The sequence below is a fragment of the Ranitomeya variabilis genome, chromosome 1 (assembly GCF_051348905.1).
Source record: "Ranitomeya variabilis isolate aRanVar5 chromosome 1, aRanVar5.hap1, whole genome shotgun sequence".
Classification (NCBI taxonomy): Eukaryota; Metazoa; Chordata; class Amphibia; order Anura; family Dendrobatidae; genus Ranitomeya; species Ranitomeya variabilis.
Window position 1 is genome coordinate 1,117,894,912 of NC_135232.1, and position 25,382 is coordinate 1,117,920,293.

Genomic DNA, 25,382 nt, shown 5'->3' on the forward strand with positions numbered 1-25,382 from the left:
CTCTTAACTGACGAGGGCTGAGTCCAATCAAGAATAGCTCGGACCTTGACTGGGTCCATCTCCACAGCAGAAGGGGAAAAAATGAACCCCAAAAAGGGAACCTTCTGTACACCAAAGAGACACTTTGAGCCCTTGACAAACAAAGAATTTTCACGCAAAATTTTAAAGACCAACCTGACCTGCTCCACATGCGAATCCCAATTATCAGAAAAAACCAAAATATCATCCAGATAAACAATCAAAAATTTATCCAGATACTTCCGGAAAATGTCATGCCTAAAGGACTGAAAAACTGAAGGCGCATTGGAGAGCCCAAAAGGCATCACCAAGTACTCAAAATGACCTTCGGGCGTATTGAATGCGGTTTTCCATTCATCACCTTGCTTGATGCGCACAAGGTTGTACGCACCACGAAGGTCTATCTTGGTGAACCTCTTGGCACCCTTAATCCGGGCAAACAAGTCAGACAACAGCGGTAAAGGATACTGAAATTTGACAGTGATCTTATTTAAAAGCCGATAATCAATACAAGGTCTCAAAGATCCGTCCTTTTTTGCCACAAAAAAGAATCCCGCACCAAGAGGGGAAGAAGACGGACGAATATGTCCTTTCTCCAGAGACTCCTTGATATATGAACGCATAGCGGTATGTTCAGGTACCGACAGATTAAACAGTCTTCCCTTAGGAAACTTACTGCCTGGGATCAAATCTATAGCACAGTCACAGTCCCTATGAGGAGGCAGTGCACTGGACTCAGACTCACTGAAGACATCCTGATAATCAGACAAATACTCCGGAACTTCCGAAGGCGTAGAAGAAGCAATAGACACAGGCAGGGAATCCTCATGAATACCACGACAGCCCCAACTTGAGACTGACATAGCCTTCCAGTCCAGGACTGGATTATGGGTCTGTAACCATGGCAGCCCTAAAACAACCAAATCATGCATTTTATGTAAAACCAGGAAACGTATCACCTCGCGGTGTTCAGGAGTCATGCACATGGTAACCTGTGTCCAATACTGCGGTTTATTTGCTGCCAATGGTGTAGCATCAATACCCCTAAGAGGAATAGGATTTTCTAATGGTTCAAGAGTAAAACCACAGCGCTTAGCAAATGAGAGATCCATGAGACTCAGGGCAGCACCTGAATCTACAAACGCCATAACAGGATAAGATGACAGTGAGCAAATCAAAGTTACAGACAGAATAAATTTAGGTTGCAAATTACCAACGGTGACCGGACTAACAACCTTAGCTATACGTTTAGAGCATGCTGAGATAACATGTGTAGAATCACCACAGTAGTAGCACAAGCCATTCCGGCGTCTATGAATTTTCCGCTCATTTCTAGTCAGGATTCTATCACATTGCATTAAATCAGGTGTCTGTTCAGACAACACCATGAGGGAATTTGCGGTTTTTCTATCACATTGCACCGAATTAGGTGTCTGTTCAGACAACACCATGAGGGAATTTGTGGTTTTGCGCTCCCGCAACCGCCGGTCAATTTGAATCGCCAGTGCCATAGTATCATTCAGACCTGTGGGAATGGGAAAACCCACCATAACATTCTTAATGGCTTCAGAAAGGCCATTTCTAAAATTAGCGGCCAGTGCACACTCGTTCCAATGTGTCAGCACGGACCATTTCCGAAATTTTTGGCAATACACTTCAGCCTCGTCCTGCCCCTGTGACATAGCCAGCAAGGCCTTTTCTGCCTGAATCTCAAGATTGGGTTCCTCATAAAGTAAACCGAGCGCCAGAAAAAACGCATCAAGATCAGCCAATGCCGGATCTCCTGGCGCCAGCGAAAAAGCCCAATCCTGAGGGTCGCCCCGTAAGAACGAAATAACAATTTTTACTTGCCGAGCAGAATCTCCAGATGAACAGGGTCTCAGGGACAAAAATAATTTACAATTATTCACGAAATTCCTAAACTTAAACCTGTCTCCGGAAAACAGTTCAGGAATCGGTATTTTAGGTTCTGACCTAGGATTTCTGATAACATAGTCTTGTATGCCCTGCACACGAGTAGCCAGCTGGTCCACACTTGTAATCAAGGTCTGGACATTCATGTCTGCAGCAAGCATAGCCACTCTGAGGTAAAGGGGAAGAAGAAAAAAAAAAAAAACTCAGAATCTTCTTTCTTATAATCCCTCTTCTGCAATGCATTAAACATTTAATACTGGCCTGGCAAACTGTTATGACCCCAATGGCGAGGGTCTCAGAGGAACGTGGAAGTCTGCAGAATACAAAAATCCAGCTCATAGGGCAGTGGTAACTGGGTTGACCATATATCTACTCCTAACGCCAACACTAGAAGTAGCCGGGGATCATTCCTACGTTGATTCTAGATGACACGCGCCAGCCGGAGAATCTAGCTACCCCTAGTAGAGGAAAACAAAGACCTTTCTTGCCTCCAGAGAAGGGGACCCCAAAGCTGGATAGAAGCCCCCCACAAATAATGACGGTGAGGTAAGAGGAAATGACAAACACAGAAATGAACCAGGTTTAGCACAGAGAGGCCCGCTTACTGATAGCAGAATAAAGAAAGGTAACTTATATGGTCAACAAAAACCCTATCAAAATCCACACTGGAAATTCAAGAACCCCCGAACCGTCTAACGGTCCGGGGGGAGAACACCAGCCCCCTAGAGCTTCCAGCAAAGGTCAGGATATAGATATGGAACAAGCTGGACAAAAATACAAAACCAAAACAAATAGCAAAAAGCAAAAGGCAGACTTAGCTGATATAACTGGAACCAGGATCAGTAGACAAGAGCACAGCAGACTAGCTCTGATAACTACGTTGCCAGGCATTGAACTGAAGGTCCAGGGAGCTTATATAGCAACACCCCTAACTAACGACCCAGGTGCGGATAAAAGGAATGACAGAAAAACCAGAGTCAAAAAACTAGTAACCACTAGAGGGAGCAAAAAGCAAATTCACAACAGAGAACATACAAACTCCTTGCAGATGTTGTCCTTGGTGGGATTTGAGCCCAAGACCCCAGCGTTGCAAGGTTGCAGTGCTAAGTTTTACTTTATCTCCAAAAGATCAAGCAATGGTACACGGTTTTGATATTGACCATCCATTGCCAAGAGTGTAAATAAAGTGGGTCTGGGGGTTGCAAAAGCACCCGGGCCCTGGAGCCTAGAAAGGTCCAAAAAGTCCCATTTGATAAGAGCAATAATATGTTGGGGGCCTTGTTGAATATTTTGCATTGGGGTCCATGAATTTCAAGTTACGCCACTTTGCGTAAAAGGCGTCTTCCCGTTTTCGGATAAGCACAGCACCATTAGAAGGAGGACTATCACCATTAGCCAATTGAAAGTGCCAAAGTTTCCCTGTTGAAGTATGAGGATCAAAAACTTCGAACCTCAATAGTTCGACCATTTCCCAATTGGAGAAGGTTCCAGAGAAGGGGCCTGCAACTGTCAGTCTTTGTTTCCTATAGCAACCAATCACAGCGCAGATTTCATTTTACCAGAGCCAGTTGGAAAAATGAGAGCTGAATTCTGATTGGTTGCTATGGTTATCAAACGCAGTTCTTCTTTTAAATACTTTTATAAATGTGGTTGAGTAGGCCTCATTTACCAAAATGGTGTCTGTTGCCGATAGCAACCTATCAGAACTCACCTTCCATTTCTTAAAGTACTCAAGCAAAATCAAAGCTGTGCTCTGATTGGTTGCTATGGGCACCAAGGGCAGTTCTTCTTTCAGATTCTTTTCATAAATGAGGTCGAGTAGGCCTCGTTTATCAAAATCGTCTCTGTTGCCCATAGAAACCAATCAGAACCCACGTTCCATTTCTTAAATCGCGCTGGCAAAATGAAAGCTGTGTTCGGTTTGGTTGCTATGGTACCAAGGGCAGTTCTTTCAGATTATTTTCATAAATGAGGTCGAGTAGGCCTCATTTTCCAAAATCGCCTTTGTTGCCCATAGAAACCAATCAGAACTCAGCTTTCATTTCTTAAACGACTCAACCAAAATAAAAGCTGTGCTGTGATTGGATGGTATGGCAAACAAAGGCAGTTTTCCATTTCAGAAACTTTTGATAAATTCTATATTTCAGTGTAGTAAACCTTCGAAAGATCCAGCAGACCTCGGCACTCGTGTAAAACAGGGTTTACAAAAAAAGAACACAACTTGTGAAAAGGTGAATAAGTTATTGGATTTAACAAGTATGAATGTAGCTCCCGAGGGGAACGGAGCAGTCTCTCCGACAGGGAGGAAGAGGGGGGTATAATAAAAAAAAAAACATGCTCCTATTTATAAGAAAGAAAAAAATACTTTTGAGAAGCCGATGACGTAATGAAGCCAGAAGTGGACATTTATGTGAACCTTCTGGAAGACGTTTTTGGCGTCTTGTGCCGCTGAAACAGAGACAGTTCAGTTATACAGAACGTTCCAATAGACTCATCGAGAGCGGCCAGCTACCTCCCTGGTGGGACTTTAAAATACTTCAAATCCCTGAATAAAAATAAACTGAATGAATTAGAAGATATGGGAGTTCAGCAGCTTATTATGGAACAAAGTCGACTCAGCTCTATACGAGATATCCCCCCAACCCAAAGACGTTTTCACCGTCTGCTCGAAAAACAGATGGAGTTTTATTTTTCTTTCTTTTTTTGGAAAAGGAAAAATTCTACAAAATCAATGTTATTTTTTGCATCAGTCGGGACTACTGCAAAAAAGGAAAAGTTCCTTGGATAGCGGATATTCTAGAATTAGATAACGGGGTATTCCATAAACAGACATGAGGAGTAAGCGTAGGTTGACACTGGCGACACTAAACGACCACCAATCAGAAAATATTTGCAGATTGGCGGTCTTTTAAAAAATCTGTTTACACAGGCAGACTGCTGGAAACGACGTTCACTGAATGGTCTATAGAAGATTATTCATGGCGCATTGGTGGCCACATTTCTTGGCAGCGCGAGTCTTGTTTACACAGGATGATGCGCTGCCAAGAACAATGATGATAATAATAATTTCACCTGACGAACGAGCCTTTTTCTCCTTCATCAGTTGATTATCAGCCTGATTACACTGCAAGATTGTCGTCAATGCTTTTACACAATAATCCTTCAATTTCAATGCACCTTAACATCATCCAAAATTATAACCTATTTTGAAAAGGCAGTAATCGAGGAACAATCGTTCATAGGAATGCTCGTTCCTGGTATTGGCCTGTCTAAACAGCCGACCAACGAGCAAAATGTTCGTCAGGTGCAATGATCTCTAACGCAGCTTGAATAACATTGTTCTTGGCAGCACATTGTACAACATAAACGAGTGATGTGCTGCCTAGAACATGATATTCTATGGGCACAGAATGGTCATATTAACGTAGAATATTCGTCGGCCAGTCTAAACGGTCCAATAAAAGATGACTGATCAGCTTGTATATTGCCAGTCCCGGTGATTTAATGACCTGAATTGGCCCATCTAAAGGGCCAGAAAAACAGATTAGAAGAACTGCATGCAATCAAGATTACTCGTAAAATAGCCACCTGGACACCTTTATCTAAAGTTGGCTCTATACATGAGATAGGTGTCTGCCGAACAAATGTTTGGTCAACATCTACTCTCCCAATCCAGCCAAACAGATTAGTGCTCAGTCCAGTCGAGCATTTATATGTTTTCAATGGGGTGAGAGGAGAAATCTGCTGCAAGACACTTCTGGCAATGGCCTATCACCTCTGAATATAAAGAGATTGCCATTGAAATTTCATATGCCCAATCCTTCCTCCCCCCCAACATCATTCATCGGGGGAGAGTTGGGAGGGTTCCATATGGGGACCATTAGACATTGCTAAATGTCCTAGTCCTAAACACCAACCTCCACCTTCTGACCATGATGCTGTAAAGGTTTTGGTCAGGTTAGTTCTGGTGTTTCAGACTAGTTGATAGGTTTTTTCGCTATGTATGTTACGTTATGTTGCATGTACAAGGACTACTGGGGTCATTTTTCTGGTTGACTAATGGCAATTATGATGGCGAACAAGAGGACCGAGTATATCCAGGTCACGTTGGAGGAAAAAAAGATCCAGATTAGGGATGAGCAGACCAAGGAAGTTCGACCAGACTTTAGTCCAAAGCTCGGTTCGGGCACCAGAACTGTACCCTAACTCGAACCTGAACCCAAACCCCATAGAAATCAATGGACACCCAAACTTTGGCGCTCAAAAATTTCTCTCTCTCTCGCTCCTCTTTGAACTCCTGAACTGTAAAATGAACTTCCAGGAGAAGCCCAGGAGTTCAGCATCGGACACTAGGTGTTCGGTATGAACCCTGAACTTTACAGTTTAGGTTCGTTCATCTCTAATCAGGATTGTTAAATATCTGGCCACGTCTTACTTCTCGTTTCCCTATGAGAAACATGCAAGCGCTAGGACCCCTACCGATCTAATATTCCCTGTCCTTTAGACATTATTGGTGTAGGGCACCATTATATAAACTGTTTGTCTATGATGTTGGCACAGTCCTAATCTGTCTTAATTTTTGGATGGCGGAGTACCTATTTGGGTTTTGTTAATGTCGGGAGATATACATTATCTTGTACAGCTATTGACATGGCAGTACAGTATACTGTATCTAGGGATATTCTTCCTTCTTTCGTTTTCCTGAGCCGTGAATGTGATTGGGAGCTGATAGCGGTGTTAATGGAGCTGTAATTTGCTCCGGCGCCTAAAGGAACTTCTGTAATGTTACACAACTGTCTGTGGCGTTTGGAATTTAATTTTCCTGCTCCTATTTACTCTCTCTCTACCCAATTTGTTGGTAAAAGGGCTGATCTATGTAGCAGTAATATATCAGGTAATTGCTTTAAATGTAAAAGCTGGAGTGTAACAACCGTTCCTTTAAGGTTGCCAAATACAAGGTCATTAAAGTGTAAAATGGAAGTCAAGACATATTTAACGCAAGGAAAGAACAATGCAAAGAAGTGTTGGGGTTGGCTTAGACATGAAGCGCACATTTCCATCCAGTCGTTAGATTTATGGTTTATTAGAGCATGGAAGACGGATAATTATACCAGTATCATACCAGACAAAGCTGCCACTGTATCCACTTTTATATAGTGACGAAATGAGAAGTCTGTAACCAGGGTACATCTGATGCCCCCTCCTTACGCATTAGATTGAATCTCAACGATGATCTAATATGTAGAGGGTATAATGAGAGGTGGTGGGAAGATAGCATTCGGCCTGGGCTTTGGTGCCCTTGGTGGCACAAAGAATCCTTTGCCGCATAAGAAGATGCAAGTTTTATAATAAATTTTGCAATTCTAATTTTTTACACTGGGGCTCAGGTACACGCCTGTGATGTCAGACACCCTTAAAGACAGGCCTATACCTAGTATATAAGTTATCCCCTATCGGTAGGGGGTTCGATTGTGGAGACCCCAACTGGAACCAAAAATGGAGTTCTGCAGAGCATTTCTGATTAGTGCAGTGTTGGGCATGTCCGCTCAATTCATTGTCTGTGGGACTGTTGGAGATATCCTAGTGTTGCGTTCATCAATTTCTGACATTCCTCTAGACAAATGAATGAAGCAGAGATATGCTTGCTTCACCTCCACTCCAATCAGACCCTGATCTCAGGATTAGTGGGATTCCCAAAGATCAGACCCCCAGAGCCCCATTATAGGGAATTTAATGTGATATTTGTAGGACAAAATTGCCCCCATTCTTCCCTGGCTTTCCATTGGCTGTAAACTTGTGACCAAGAGGTGTTGACTAGAGCAACTAGCTTCACATGTGTCCAGACACTCCAATCACAACTTCAGTAGTGACGAAGCTAGTCCACATCCATAGACAATAAATCGAGCAGTAGGGCAGAATAGGCACTCGATTCAACCCCCCTTGGACAGGGGACAACAGAGGGCATAGGACTCCCATATTGGCGGTCGGGGTGAAGTGGTTCTACCAGTGGGACCCACACTGATCAATGAATTATACCCTTTGCAGTGGGTAAGTGATAATTTTTGGAGACTGAGATAATGAATTGGACTTGAAGGAGAGCTAATTTGCATTGTCTCTAAGATTCCATGTATCAGGTGGGTCTGTATAAGAAGTATCCCCAAGGACAGTCATTAAAAATAATCATTTGGGAACACATGCAGTGTAATGCCAGCTAACGTGAAGGTCATGGTTTCTGGATCATGCCAACTACCTGCTGCCCATCCAAGCCACGGAGACCTGAGGATTCTGCCACAGAACCCCTCACCTTCCCATCCATTGTAGAAGAGAAGAGCAACTTGATACCTGGGTCACTTCTTTACCTCTTTGCTTATGACATTTGGAGACCTTGCCGGCTTAGGGGAGGTGGTCAACTTGAACTTTGACTTCTACTCTCCACAGTCCCCATAACTTTAGTACCAGTAGCTGAGAAACTTGGCTAATTTTTAACAACGTTTCAGATTACCATGCATTTATAAATATCAGACTATTATCTGTCGGATTAAAGGAATTTTATGGTTGTCTGCAAAAAAACAGAGAACTTGACCTCCATTGCCTTTACTGTCACATTTAGTAAAACAATCCCCTAGTCTGTTCCTGGTGAAATATTCCCTCAACTAGTGAAACATTGTACATCTGAAAACGGATTATCTAATAAATAAGCAGAGACATCTCTTCTTTCAAGTAGTGATCAATAAATCAAGTCAAATATGCCTGCCTGCTGTTCTGTCTCTTTTTCTAGACAGTGGTGGTCTTAATTACAATAACACCCCCAACACCACAGATGAGCTACAAATATGATTGATCTTCATACATCTTACAAGTGTGCGCTTTTATCTCCATATTTTTCGTTTCCATAGTGCATGTCATTTCATCAGGTTGCCATGAGTAGGAAACTGTAGATTAGCCCATGTGTTGAGAAGGAGTCTTTCCTCCTTCGACCAGATTCCAAGTGTTAGAAATTCCAGAGGCTGGATACAAGTTAATGAATGGGAAGGGTTTTTCAGCTGGTGGAAATGTGTCTTGATAATTAGAGCAGATGGAGTCAGCCGGTAAACATATAGAGTTCTGTTTGTTAGTGCCTTGTCTCGACCTGACACTTATGTCAATTTAAGGTTGTCAACATATATCAGGTGGCAACTGAACTTGAGAAGTGAATGAAGTGTATGTAAAGAGGTCTACACGAAGATTGAATTATGATTTGGGAATTGTCCTGATGTCTCACACAAAAAATAAAGAACATCATTGAAACAAATAACAGGTCTTTGGCAACCTGACTTGGTGGCCTAGGTCATTGGCAATCAAAATTTATGACTTAGACCTTTTAACCATCTGAATTGGTGACCTAGAACACTGACAAACTGCATTGTAAACCTTTAAAGATTGCCTTGAACTTTGATGACCTAAATGGTTTGCTTATATGCCTGATGACCAGCAATTGATTACCTAGATCTTTGACAATCTGAATTGGTGTTTTAGATCACTGACAAATGATATTGGTCTAGATTGATGACAAAAGCAAAGATCATTGGTAGCTTAGATAATTGGAAATCTAGAGACAACCATGAACTTTTACAACCTAAATGGTTTGTATAGGTGACTGGTGCCCAGAACTGATGATCTTTTTACAATCTGAGTTGGTGGCCTAGGCAGTGGTTCTCAAAGTTCCTAAGATGATTTATTACCTCTTTCTTAAACTAATTAAAGTACCTCTAAGGCTTTGACCATAGACTATGTACCCCGCTTGAGTCTTGGCATATAATCCTTGGGATATACAATCCACAGGTTGAAAACCTAGACACTAGAACATTAAGGACTAGAACATATAAACCAAATAATTGGAGACCCAATTTCATGATGTTGATCGTTCATGATCTATGATTGTGACTTAGGTCATTAGTTATCTGTTATTAGTGGACTAAGTCTTTGGCAGTCTAAATTGGTGGCCTAGATCAGTGTTTCCTAACTCCATTCCTCAATGCCCCCAAAACAGGTCATGATTTCAGGATTTTCTTAGTGTTGCACGTGAGATGGAATTATTAGCAAAGAATCAGAAACTGCCATAGGTTATCTCCATAGGTTATCCTTAAATCATGAACTGTTGGGGAACTTTGAGGACTGGAGTTGAGAAACACTGGCCTAGATCGTTCATAATAAGGATATGAGTCTGTATGGGAGACGTAGATAAGATTTTTTCGGTTGTTAGATATTGTAATTAGTACTCGTAAGGTTATTAGGAGTCTTCTACTCTTACTTTCTTGCCCCTTTAGATATTTTTACACCCTTTGGTGCTTCTTGCCCAGAGTTGGCCCACCTGATTTGCATTTGGTATTTTTCTAAAATTGGGTCTCCTTTCTTGCTACGACCTAATGATTGCCAATTAAATCTGTATTTAAGGTCATAGGCTAACTATGAAGGGAGTTTAGCTATTCAAATTCTGTGTAGGTCTGCTCAGATAAAACATACACCATTTGGAATCCATAGAAGAAGAGTCTTTTTCTCTTAGGATGATGGGTCCTATTTATAGAATGGAAATTTTCATGATGAGGGGCCGCAGAACAAGACTTAATTAAAGTCAATAAACTTTCCTAGCCACAATGTTTGTTAACCTGCTAAGCCATTATACGTGAATTTACACTAAAATGGTTTGTATTGTGTTATTTACTGCTATTAATATAACTACTACTTATTACACTATGTTTATGTGTCCTTCTTATTCCATTCTAGGTGCCGTGTTATTCATACGGACAGAAGCTTTCTAAATTGGCCATTTTGAGAATAGCGTGTAACTATATCCTCTCTCTGGCGAAACTGGCTGACCTTGACTACAGTGCTGATCATAGTGACTTGAGTTTTTCTGAGTGTGTAGACCAATGTACTAGGACTTTACAGTCAGAAGGAAGGTCAAAAAAGAGGAAGGTAAGAGAAGAAGAGTTTGGAATTCCCCGGGATCTTCTAATAATGGTTTATATATTTCCAATCATTATGGAAAGGCAGCAAATTATTTTTCTGACAAAGCTTTAAGAATGCATAAGTAATAAGGAATCATAAGAGATAAATTACATATAATCAACTCATAATGAAAAGTGTAGAGATAAAGAGCATTTATATGATCCATTTATATATGTATGATTAGAAACCAACAACAGGCATGTATAAATACAATATTAAAACTAAGGTAAGTACTTCTTGGGTGATAATAGTGGGAACCGTAGTGGGGGTCACACAATCCCCCTCAGAGAGATTGGTACTTTCAAGTACTCTGCCGTATATTATGTGGAACCACCCAAACAAGAATTAGCTTTGTCTTAATGCAAAATTCGCCTATAGTGAGGCTCATTTAGGTATTGTTAAATAGAGGCTTTGACAAGAAACTGTGAACAGAAGCTGAACGGGTTTATGGGTACCTAAAGAATTTTATGAACACATAAGATAACATTTTCGAAAAATGTTTAGGATTTCAGGGCTATAACCCCATTAAGACGGGATTAATGGCGTTTCTATTTTTGCAGAAGAAACCAAACTATATAGTTTGGTGTAGTTTATGGAACATGTTCATAGGTTACAAGCTGACTTGGACAAATGGAGTGTTTGAGCATCCACTTGGTAAATGAGGTTCAGTGCGGATAATTATAAAGTTGTGCATTTTGGCACTATTATTATGCTGGAATTATATGTGCTAAAGGGAAGTTAAACCAGAAGAGTCACTGGTAGAGAAGGATCTGGGTTTAGTTGTAGATAACAGGCTAAATAGAATCATGAAATGTCAATCAGTGGCTCCTAACCTCACCTTCACATTTGCGGTGTGCGCCGCAGCGTCGGGCGCCGCAGCGTCGCCGCATGCGTCATGCGCCCCTATATTTAACATGGGGGCGCATGGACATGCGTCGCACTTGCGTTTTGCGCCGCATGCGTCCCTGCGGCGCCCGCGTCTGGGCGCAGAGGACGCAGCAAGTTGCATTTTTGCTGCGTCAAAAAACAATGAAAAAAAGGACGCATTTCGGTTTGCGTTGTGCGTTGCGGCGCCGACGCTGCGGCGCACAACGCAAATGTGAACGTACCATAAGACCAGCAAGGTATTGTCATGTACTAAACGAAGCATGGACTTGCGGGACAGGGACGTAATTTACCACCTTACAAAGTTTTAGTGCGACCTCATCTGTAATATGCAGTTCATTTCTCAACACAAGTTCATAGAAAGGAAAACTCAGAGCTTGAAATGATACAAAGAGGAGCCTCAACACTGATAAGAGGCATGGAGTATCTTAATTATGAGGAACGATTGATTGAACTCAATTTATTTAGTCTTGAGGGAGGACATCATTAACTTGTATTATTATTATTATTATTATTATTATTATTTATATAGCACCATTAATTCCATGGTGCTGTACATGTGAAAAGGGGTTACATACAGGGTTATAGATATCGTTAGCAGTAAACAAATTTACAATGACAGACTGGTACAGAGGGGAGAGGACCCTGTCCTTGCGGACTTACATTCTATGGGATAATGGGGAAGAGACAGGAGGTTGGTGTGGCGGCAACTCTGGTGGTGGTGAGGCGGCAGCTTGGGTGGTTGGTGAGGCGGCAGCTCGGGTGGTTGGTGAGGCGGCAGCTCTGGCAATGCAGCAGCTCGGGTGGTTGGTGGGGCGGCAGCGGCACGGGTGGTTGGTGGGGCGGCAGCTCGGGTGGTTGGTGAGGCGGCAGCTCAGGTGGTTGGTGAGACGGCAGCTCGGGTGGTTGGTGAGACGGCAGCTCGAGTGGTTGGTGAGGTGGTTGAATGGTTATTGCAGGCTGTAGGCTTTCCTGAAGAGATGGGTTATCAGGTTCCGTCTGAAGGATCCGAGGGTGGTGGATAATCCGACGTGTTGAGGCATGGAATTCCAGAGGGTTGGAGATATTTGGGAGAAATCTTGGAGGCGGTTGTGTGAGGAACGAATAAGTGTGGAGGAGAGTACAAGTACTTAAATGACCAATACAAAAAGTATGGTCAAAAGCAGTTACATGTAAAACCCCCTCAAAAGACAAAAGGGCACTCCCTCCAACTAGATGAAAAAATCTCCATTAGAAGACATGACCTCTTTCCCATGAGAGCTATTAATCTGTTTAGTAGCTGACCTAAGTGGGAACCGTCAATGGATTCAAAAAGGGCTTAGATGCTTTTTCTAAAAAGTTAATAACATAAATACTTAATGTGTTAATGTGTAAAGTTCTTGTTCTAAAGGTTGATCCAGTGGGTTGACACTCAAGAGCACGTGGGAAAATTTGCTCTTTTAGGGCAGATTGATTCATGCGTTTTGAAATTCCATCTTCTTTATCCTATCCCATCCCTTCTTTGAACTTCATGGGCATGTGTCTTTTTTTCAACCGTACTGCTATGTAATTACTATGACCCTACTATACTCTTATAGGGCACCTAGACATGGGTTGTCTTCATGAAACAATCCCCTCGATGTCAAATAATGCCCAAAAGGTCAAGTTAAGCACCTTTTCCCCTCTCATTGTGAATACTTTAATTTAGTACATCCAGCAAAACACCGTGAATCATGCCTTCTGCTCCGCTTCTTGGATCCAGTCGCTCTCTTCAAATTATGTTCCCACAAGTAGCAGCTAATTGCAGGTTTATCTAAAGACACGTTGCCAAAAGTGGGTATCTAAAGGAAACAGCACTGAGTCTAATTACTGAATCACATTCCTTCAGGTTACTTAACACTGAACCAATTACATGAAATCATCATCAAACCGTGTTAGAGAGGAAGCCAACTGTTCAGCCAGTTTTCCTCTCGGAAAATAACATGGAAGAATAAGAAGAAAGTGATTGATGTTTGTGCTTACAGTATTATTACAAATGGAGGCTTGTAAACTTCATTTGAACCTTCCCGTGGATTCTGGAGTCTTTCGTTCGGAACCATTAATAAATTGGTCAGTGTCAGTGTGCTGGGGTGGGGTGGTCACTCTACGATCCTTATTGTCTTCAATGGATGTCTCCCTTTACCGATGTTGTGCACTGACAAGAGACAAGATAATTCATGGTATATAGTCATTGAATGTTCTGTTCTTTAAAAATGTTGAGCCTATGGGAATAATTTACTCCCGTCAGGCAATGACCCAGACAAAGGGGCTTAAATCGAGTTCTCACATTTCACAGGCGACCGCTTGTAGGCTCCATTAAGTATGTAACCAGCTGGACCACGACTCTGCTCGAATACTTGATTTTAATGATTTCTTTTTTTTATATATATTATGGACCTCATGTCAAAAAATAAAGTCTCCTTCCAAAATTTGATAAAACAATTTTCAGCAATTCTGCTGCCAGAGGACAAAACAGGAAACGGTTTCAATTTATTTTATTTTTAAGTTATGGAACAGCTGCTAGAAAAGCTAAATTTTGGTCAGTTTTCAAAGCTTGAGGTGGACCTGTCACAGTACGGCGACAGAAAAATATTCACGTAGTGTACTACCGTTGGGACCTGGAGTGATGTAAGAAAATTATAGACATATGGTAGGTACAAAAAGATGAATTCCAGTCTCTGACTTCTCTATGCTGTCCCCGTTGCTTTACGCTGGTCCCCTTCACCAGTCTCTTGTTAGCTACCCAGGCTCACCTGAGTTGTGGACCTCTGACACAACCTAAACACCTTTGACGAAGCCGGTGGTTCACTTGCCATGGTCGATGAACCACTGTCTTAGAGTTCATAGAGTTGAGCAATATGGTCTTACAACCACCCAAACTGCTAGACAAAAACCTTCATATTTGCCCTTACATGTCCCTTAGACTCACCCCATGGCTCAACTTACCTGTCAATTTTCCACCCTTTCCTTCCTTCTCATTTTCCCGTGGACTATCCAGCACAACCTGGCGGCATTTTCTGTATTTCCTTTACTGCTCAAGTCTTTACTAAGGACTGAAGAGCTTTTGTTCCTAGGTTTATCTCAGCACCTATAATATTACTATTTATTCTACAATTTTGTTTTGGCCAAGTCCCACTTTTTCAAGGAAACAAGAATTATAGAAAACTCAAGTTTTCAAAAAAATGTTACAACTGAAATATACATGAAATGTTGGGTAAGGTCTTGTGCAGACGGCCATATTATGGACCATCTATGTCTAGTCTATGGGGACGTGCTCATGTCCAGTTTTTTATTTGGAGAGATACTGGCCAAGGAAAAAATAGCTGCCTGTCTGAGTTTGATCTGATGTTCGGATTGCACTCGGCCATGTAAGTCAGTGAGTCAATGGAATTTGGGCATGAAATTCAATTCAAATTGAAAAATGTATTTGATGCAAATCGAATATTTCATATTATGCTGCAGACCCCAGAACATAATAAACATGGTTGTGAAAAACAAATGCCCACCTCACCGCTCACCTGTTCCACCACCGCAGCCGATGCTCTATGGGTCCTCTTCAGGATCTTCGAGTGTTCTTCCACGTCATCGGGTCCTCTTCAGTGATCTTCACCTAGTCCCAAGTAGATCTCAGACATCACCATCACGTTGTGAAGCTTTGCCCAAGGTCTACACCCAGAGATCACCTGTAGATCACAGAAGAGGACCTGAATTGTAGACTGCAATGTCAGGACAAGAGAGTATTTTTTTTTCCCGGCCACCATTTTGCAGCATTCATACAAATAAAGGGAATTGCAAAGCCACTCATTTTAACAAGTAGTAATGACTCATTAATCTGAGTGGGTCCCTTGTAATACTTTCTTACCCCTGTGTAGGTGCTGCAGAAAAATGTAACACTCCTTACCACCTTTTTATCAGCTTTCACCACTGATTACAGTTGATCACTGTAGGTCCAAGCAAGAGAACGCTTAGTGATCACCTTCTATCAAGTAAGGGCAACCCATTGCTTCAACTGGCAATGGATCATTACTTATTTTTCCCTGTAGGGGCGCTGTTGAATAAAAGAACACTTGTTGCTGGGGGTTCCGAGGAAACACAGCTGGAGGTTCTAGCGGTGGGGCGCTTTCTGATCAGTTTATCACCAGAAAAGAACCTCTACGGACCCTAATTATATTTTTCCCTTACTTCGCCCCATAAATAATGTATATAGCTAGTGATAAAGTGTCCGTACATGAACGCACAAACTCTCTTTACAGTTCTGACCCCGGATCCATGAACAGCGGGCGTATGTGGATTTTTTTGTTTGACCGCAGATGTTAAATAAGCTTGCAAGTTCCTATTCTTATTTTTCATGTGTTCTCCCAGGCTGTAGGTTGTTAGGAGCACAGGCCCAGGCTGAAGCATGCTTTTTTCTTTTTCATCCCCCCCCTCCCGCCTTCCACCACTACCCCCCTAGACTCTCTGGCAGTCTCAGACTCCAGATGTTCGGAGTGCTAGTTGGGAAGTCCTACTGGCGCCACTCAGGGCAGAGGGCAGAGGAAAGGCACGCGAGCTGGAACCCAAAGCACTCAGTCTCTGCTGGATTTGGCACATTCCCCAGCATTTTGCTGGCATGCTCTACAGCTCTCTCCTGGCCATCTGTTCCAAAAAAACACTTTCAGGACCTCATCATCACTCAGGATACTACAGTGAGAGCAGCTGTTTCAGAGGCACAAGGAAAAAAAACCGTGCTAAAGGTCTCTTTATGAGAGAGGAAACCAGATTATGAAGAACAGCAGAACAGTTGGGGCTTCATAAAACTTGTCGGCTGCGGTTTTGGAATTCGTTCACCGCGTGTGTCATATTGATATTTCTATGGATTTTATCACGGGGGAAAAAAAATAAAAAATAGATCTGGAGAAGAGAAGCGGAGATAGGGAAAGAAAAAGAATAAAACAAATAAAAGTAAGATGTTTCCACACGGAAAAGATTTATTTATTAATGACAAAAGGCAAAAGCCGAAGCGTGACATCTGCCAAATCAGGATGTGAGGCGGAGAAGCGGTGGTGGAGGGCTGGGAGAGGACATCACTACATGGGGAAGACAGGACAAAATCTTCTACAGGGATGGATGGAAGGATAGACAGACCGGAGGACAGACAGAGAGATGAGATGGATGGATGGATGGATGGATGGATGGATGGATGGATAGATAGATAGATAGATAGATAGATAGATAGATAGATAGATAGATAGATAGATAATAGATGGATAGATAGATAGATAGAAAATAGATAAATAGATAATAGATAGATAGATAGATGGATAGATAGATAGATAATAGATAGAAAATAGATAGATAGATAATAGATAGATGATAGATAATATATAGACAGATGATAGATAGATGATAGATAGATAGATAATAGATAGATAGATAATAGATAGATAGATAGATAGATAATAGATAGAAAATAGATAGATAGATAGATAGATAGATAGATAGATAGATAATTGATAGATAATAGATAGACAGATGATAGATAGATGATAGATAGATAATAGATAGATAGATAGATAGATAGATAGATAGATAGATAGATAGATAATAGATAATAGATAGAAAATAGATAGATAGATAGATAGATAGATAGATAATAGATAGATAGATGATAGATAATAGATGATAGACAGATATATAGATAATAGATAGATGATAGATAATGGATAATAGATAGATAGATAGATAGATAGATAGATAGATAGATAGATAGATAGATAGATAGAAAATAGATAGATGATAGATAATAGATAGATAGATAGAGAGATAGATGATAGATAGATGATAGATAGATAGATAGATAATAGATAGATGATAGATAGATAGATAGATAGATAATAGATAGATGATAGATAGATAATAGATAGATAATAGCTAGATGATAGATAGATAGATAGATAGATAGATAATAGATAGATGATAGATGGATAGATAGAGAGATGATAGATAGATAATAGATAGATAATAGACAGATAGATAGATAGTAGATAGATAGATAATAGATAGATAGATAGATAGATAGATAGATAGATAATAGATAGATGATAGATAGATGATAGATAGATAGATAGATAGATAGATAGATAGATAGATAGATAATAGATAGATAGATAGATAATAGATAATAGATAGATAGATAGATAGATAATAGATAGATAGATGATAGATAATAGATGATAGACAGATATATAGATAATAGATAGATGATAGATAATGGATAATAGATAGATAGATAGATAGATAGATAGATAGATAGATAGATAGATAGATAGAAAATAGATAGATGATAGATAATAGATAGATAGATAGAGAGATAGATGATAGATAGATGATAGATAGATAGATAGATAATAGATAGATGATAGATAGATAGATAGATAGATAGATAGATAGATAGATAGATAGATAATAGATAGATGATAGATAGATAATAGATAGATAATAGCTAGATGATAGATAGATAGATAGATAGATAATAGATAGATGATAGATGGATAGATAGAGAGATGATAGATAGATAATAGATAGATAATAGACAGATAGATAGATAGTAGATAGATAGATAATAGATAGATAGATAGATAGATAGATAGATAATAGATAGATGATAGATAGATGATAGATAGATAGATAGATAGATAGATAGATAGATAGATAGATAATAGATAGATAATAGATAATAGATAGATAGATAGATAGATAGATAGATAGATAGATAGATAGATAGATAGATAGATAGATAGATAGATACAGTAATAGATGATGAATACTCTTTGTGGATGCTCTGCCGGGCGGTTGCCGCAGCGTTTCTGTGTCAGTATCAGGCAGAGCACAATCATTTCCCTTCTCGTGACTTTTTGAAGAATTCTTATTGTTTTCAAAATCATGCAGGAAACTGACCCTGGTGCTTCTTGCAGAGCATTGCTGGGGCGTCAGGAAGAAATAATAGACATGAATGTCAAAAATGTGCAATATTTGTTGTCTACATCTTCTGAGGGTAACGTACACACGTATGCCGCAATGTGTGCTGAGTGTTAATGCCGCACTATAGAGCAAGTAGTGATGTACCATCATACAGTAATAATGTATAATGCTGTTAGGTGGAGATTCCGCTTTAGATAGTGCCGACAGTAGATTAGTTTCTATTAGATAGTCATCTATACTCATTATTGGTAGCGGGTTTATACAATGTTTTGGTTATTTCACCCTTTACAGTGGCCCCTGAGCACAGTGTAGGGGCTCCCAAGGAATGGATGGTGTTAATTTTCCTTACATCAGAGGAACGAAGTTTTCATTTAGGGCCATTAGTGAGTTGACAGCGGATTTATGTCTCACAATGCATCATCCCTGTTCCTCACTATGATAAACACTTTCATCATTTTTATTGAATGTTGTCATTGGATCGTCCTGTTCTTAGTGCCCTGATAGCAGAGAGAAAAGCATTTACATTCCACAAACGGTCAAAGAGCCGAAGGTCTGATTCTATATTCTTGTACATAGGGGCAGTATTATAGTAGTTATATTCTTGTACATAGGAGCAGTATTATAGTAGTTATATTCTTGTACATAGGAGCAGTATTATAGTAGTTATATTCTTGTACATAGGAGCAGTATTATAGTAGTTATATTCTTGTACATAGGGGCAGTGTTCTAGCAGTTATATTCTTGTACATAGGGGCAGTATTCTAGCAGTTATATTCTTGTACATAGGGGGCAGTATTATAGTAGTTATATTCTTGTACATAGGGGCAGTATTATAGTAGTTATATTCTTGTACATAGGGGCAGTATTATAGTAGATATATTCTTGTACATAGGGGCAGTATTATAGTAGTTATATTCTTGTACATAGGGGGCAGTATTATAGTAGTTATATTCTTGTACATAGGAGCAGTATTATAGTAGTTATGTTCTAGTACATAGGGGCAGTATTATAGTAGTTATATTCTTGTACATAGGGGCAGTATTATAGTAGTTATATTCTTGTACATAGGGGCAGTATTATAGTAGTTATATTCTTGTACATAGGAGCAGTATTATAGTAGTTATATTCTAGTACATAGGGGCAGTATTATAGTAGTTATATTCTTGTACATGGGGGCAGTATTATAGTAGTTATATTCTTGTACATAGGGGCAGTATTATAGTAGTTATATTCTTGTACATAGGAGCAGTATTATAGTAGTTATATTCTTGTACATAGGAGCAGTATTACAGTAGTTATATTCTTGTACATACGGGCAGTATTATAGTAGTTATATTCTTGTACATAGGAGCAGTATTATAGTAGTTATATTCTTGTACATAGGGGGCAGTATTATAGTAGTTATATTCTTGTACATAGGAGCAGTATTATAGTAGTTATATTCTTGTACATAGGGGGCAGTATTATAGTAGTTATATTCTTGTACATAGGAGCAGTATTATAGTAGTTATATTCTTGTACATAGGAGCAGTATTACAGTAGTTATATTCTTGTACATACGGGCAGTATTGTAGTAGTTATATTCTTGTACATAGGAGCAGTATTATAGTAGTTATATTCTTGTACATAGGAGCAGTATTATAGTAGTTATATTCTTGTACATAGGGGGCAGTATTATAGTAGTTATATTCTTGTACATAGGAGCAGTATTATAGTAGTTATAATCTTGTACATAGGGGGCAGTATTATAGTAGTTATATTCTTGTACATAGGAGCAGTATTATAGTAGTTATATTCTTGTACATAGGAGCAGTATTATAGTAGTTATATTCTAGTACATAGGGGCAGTATTATAGTAGTTATATTCTTGTACATGGGGGCAGTATTATAGTAGTTATATTCTTGTACATGGAGGCAGTATTATAGTAGTTATATTCTCGTACATAGGAGTAGTATTATAGTAGTTATATTCTTGTACATAGGAGCAGTATTATAGTAGTTATATTCTTGTACATAGGGGGCAGTATTATAGTAGTTATATTCTTGTACATAGGAGCAGTATTATAGTAGTTACAGTATATTCTTGTACATGGGGCAGTATTATAGTAGTTATATTCTTGTACACAGGAGTAGTATTATAGTAGTTATATTCTTTTACATAGGAGCAGTATTATAGTAGTTATATTCTTGTACATAGGGGGCAGTATTATAGTAGTTATACTCTTGTACATAGGAGCAGTATTATAGTAGTTATATTCTTGTACATAGGGGCAGTATTATAGTAGTTATATTCTTGTACATAGGAGCAGTATTATAGTAGTTATATTCTTGTACATGGGGCAGTATTATAGTAGTTATATTCTTGTACATAGGGGGCAGTATTATAGTAGTTATACTCTTGTACATAGGAGCAGTATTATAGTAGTTATATTCTTGTACATGGGGCAGTATTATAGTAGTTATATTCTTGTACACAGGAGTAGTATTATAGTAGTTATATTCTTGTACATAGGAGCAGTATTATAGTAGTTATATTCTTGTACATAGGAGCAGTATTATAGTAGTTATATTTTTGTACATAGGGGCAGTATTAAAGTAGTTATATTCTTGTACATAGGTGCAGTATTATAGTAGTTACTAGATGTTTCCAGCCAGCTAACACTCGGCACGCTCATTGCTATCTAATTAACGCTGCTGGTGATTAAACAAAAGTAAATAATGACAACATTCAATAGCGCTCACGCAGGTGGTAAATTAACTTAAAATGAAGTTAATAACAATAGTGTGGTGATGTGTTGGGGGCGGGATTATGTGTGGTGATGTGGGGGGGACATGATTATGTGTGGTGATGTGTAGGGAGGGCGTTATTATGTGTGGTGATGTGGTGGGGGGGCGGGATTATGTGTGGTAATGTGGTTGGGGGCGGGATTATGTGTAGTGATGTGGTGGGGGGGCTGTATTATGTGTGGTGATGTGGTGGGTGGGGGGGCGGGATTATGTGTGGTGATGTGGTGGGGGGGCGGGATTATGTGTGGTAATGTGGTGGGGGGCGGGATTATGTTTGGTAATGTGGTTGGGGGCGGGATTATGTGTAGTGATGTGGTGGGGGGGCTGTATTATGTGTGGTGATGTGGTGGGTGGGGGGGCGGGATTATGTGTGGTAATGTGGTGGGGGGCGGGATTATGTGTGGTAATGTGGTGGAGGGCGGGATTATGTGTGGTAATGTGGTGGAGGGCGGGATTATGTGTGGTAATGTGGTGGGGTGGCGGGATTATGTGTGGTGATGTGGTGGGGGGCGGGATTATGTGTGGTAATGTGGTGGGGGCGGGATTATGTGTGGTAATGTGGTGGGGGCAGGATTATCTGTGGTAATGTGGGGGGGCGGGATTATGTGTGGGAATGTGGTGGGGGGGCGGTATTATGTGTGGTAATGTGGTGGGGGCGGGATTATGTGTGGTAATGTGGTGGGGGAGGGATTATGTGTGGTGATGTGGTGGGGGGCGGGATTATGTGTGGTGATGTGGTAGGCGGGCTGGATTATGTGTGGCGGTGTGGTGGGGGCGGGATTATGTGTGGTGATGTGGTGGGGGCGGGTGTATGTGTGGTGATGGGGTGGGGGGTGGGATTATATGTGGTGATGTGGTGGGGGCGGGATTATGTGTGGTGATGGGGTGGGGGGCGGGATTACGTGTGGTGATGGGGTGGGGGGCGGGATTACGTGTGGTGATGGGGTGGGGGGCGGGATTATGTGTGGTGATGGGGTGGGGGGCGGGATTAAGTGTGGTGATGGGGTGGGGGGGCGGGATTATGTGTGGTGATATTTTTTATGTGTGGTGATGGTGGGGGTGCAGGATTATGTGTGGTAATGTGGTGGGGGGCGGGATTATGTGTGGTAATGTGGTGGGGGAGGGATTATGTGTGGTAATGTGGTAAGGGGTGGGATTATTTGTGGTAATGTGGGGGTGGGATTTTGTGTGGTGATGTGGTGGGGGGGCGGGATTATGTGTGGTGATGTGGTGGGCGGGCTGGATTGTGTGTGGTGATGTGGTGGGGGGGCGGTATTATGTGTGGTAATGTAGTGGGGGGCCTGCATTATGTGTGGTAATGTGGTGGGGGGCCGGATTAAGTAGTAGTAATTATTATGTGTGGTGATGTGGAGGGGGCGGGATTATGTGTGGTGATGTGGTGGGGGGCGGGTGTATGTGTGGTGATGTGGTGGGGGGCGGGATTATGTGTGGTGATGTGGGATTATGTGTGGTAATGTGGTAAGGGGTGGGATTATGTGTGGTAATGTGGTGGGGGGCGGGATTATCTGTAGTAATGTGGTTGGGGGCGGGATTATGTGGTAATGTGGTGGGGGGCGGGATTATGTGTGGTAATGTGTTGGGGGCGGGATTATGTGGTAATGTGGTGGGGGGGCGGGATTACGTGTGGTAATGTGGTGTTGGGTGGAATTATGTGTGGTAATGTGGTGGGGGGCGGGATCATGTGTGGTAATGTGGTGGGGGGCGGGATCATGTGTGGTACTGTGGTGGGGGGCGGGATTATGTGTAGTAATGTGGTGGGGGGTGGGATTATGTGTGGTATTGTGGGGGCGGGATTATGTGTGGTAATGTGGTGGGGGCGGGATTATGTGTGGTAATGTGGTGGGGGCGGGATTATGTGTGGTAATGTGGTGGGGGGATGGGCTTATGTGTGGTAATGTCGTGGGGGGCGGGATTATTTGTGTTGGGGGGCGGGATTATGTGTGGTAATGTGGTGGGGGGGCGCGATATTATGTGTGATGATGTGGTGGGGGGTGGGGGGGCGGGATTATGTGTGGTAATGTCGTGGGGGGCGGGATTATGTGTGGTGATGTGGTTTGGGTGTGCGGTATTATGTGTGATGATGTGGTGGAGGAGCGGGATTGTGTGTGGTAATGGGGTGGGGGCGGGATTATGTGTGGTGATGTGGTGGGGGCAGAGCTACTGTGCAGGGGGCGGGAATAGCAAGTAATCATGCTATATCATGCCTCATAGATATAGATATTGTTGTACATAGGTGCAGTATTATAGTAGTTATATTCTTGTACATAGGAGCAGTATTATAGTACCGGTAGTTATATTCTTGTACATAGGAGCAGTATTATAGTAGTTATATTCTTGTACATAGGGGGCAGTATTATAGTAGTTATATTCTTGTACATAGGGGCAGTATTATAGTAGTTATATTCTTGTACATAGGGGCAGTATTATAGTAGTTATATTCTTGTACATAGAGGCAGTATTATAGTAGTTATATTCTTGTACATAGGAGCAGTATTATAGTACCGGTAGTTATATTCTTGTGCATAGGAGCAGTATTATAGTAGTTATATTCTTGTACATAGGGAGCAGTATTATAGTACCGGTAGTTATATTCTTGTACATAGGGGCAGTATTATAGTAGTTATATTCTTGTACATAGGGGCAGTATTATAGTAATTATATTCTTGTACATAGGAGCAGTATTATAGTATTTATATTCTTGTACATAGGGGCAGTATTATAGTAGTTATATTCTTGTACACAGGGGCAGTATTATAGTAGTTATATTCTTGTACACAGGGGCAGTATTATAGTAGTTATATTCTTGTACATAGGGGCAGTATTATAGTAGTTATATTCTTGTACATAGGAGCAGTATTATAGTAGTTATATTCTTGTACATAGGAGCAGTATTATAGTAGTTATATTCTTGTACATAGGAGCAGTATTATAGTACCGGTAGTTATATTCTTGTACATAGGGGCAGTATTATAGTAGTTATATTCTTGTACATAGGGGCAGTATTATAGTAATTATATTCTTGTACATAGGGGCAGTATTATAGTATTTATATTCTTGTACATAGGGGCAGTATTATAGTAGTTATATTCTTGTACACAGGGGCAGTATTATAGTAGTTATATTCTTGTACACAGGGGCAGTATTATAGTAGTTATATTCTTGTACATAGGGGCAGTATTATAGTAGTTATATTCTTGTACATAGGAGCAGTATTATAGTAGTTATATTCTTGTACATAGCAGCAGTATTATAGTAGTTATATTCTTGTACATAGGAGCAGTATTATAGTAGTTATATTCTTGTACATAGGGGCAGTATTATAGTAGTTATATTCTTGTACATAGGGGACAGTATTATAGTAGTTATATTCCTGTACATAGGGGCAGTATTATAGTAGTTATATTCTTGTACATAGGGGCAATATTATAGTAGTTATACTCTTGTACATAGGGGACAGTATTATAGTAGTTATATTCTTGTATATAGGAACAGTATTATAGTAGTTATATTCTTGTACATAGAAGCAGTATTATAGTAGTTATATTCTTGTACACAGGGGGCAGTATTATAGTAGTTATATTCTTGTACATAGGAGCAGTATTATAGTAGTTATATTCTTGTACATAGGGGACAGTATTATAGTAGTTATATTCTTGTATATAGGAACAGTATTATAGTAGTTATATTCTTGTACATAGAAGCAGTATTATAGTAGTTATATTCTTGTACACAGGGGGCAGTATTATAGTAGTTATATTCTTGTACATAGGAGCAGTATTATAGTAGTTATA

The 25,382-nt window shown here is 40.5% G+C and overlaps 1 protein-coding gene across 1 annotated transcript in view; it reads left to right on the plus strand.

The window, feature by feature from the left end:
- The window catches only part of ATOH8 (atonal bHLH transcription factor 8), a 62,005-nt gene that overhangs the window by 22,328 nt on the left and 14,295 nt on the right, over positions 1 to 25,382 (plus strand). The window contains exon 2 of the mRNA XM_077280223.1: positions 10,696 to 10,887. Coding sequence (XP_077136338.1) covers positions 10,696 to 10,887 — 192 coding nt within the window. The remainder of the gene's footprint in view (positions 1 to 10,695; positions 10,888 to 25,382) is intronic.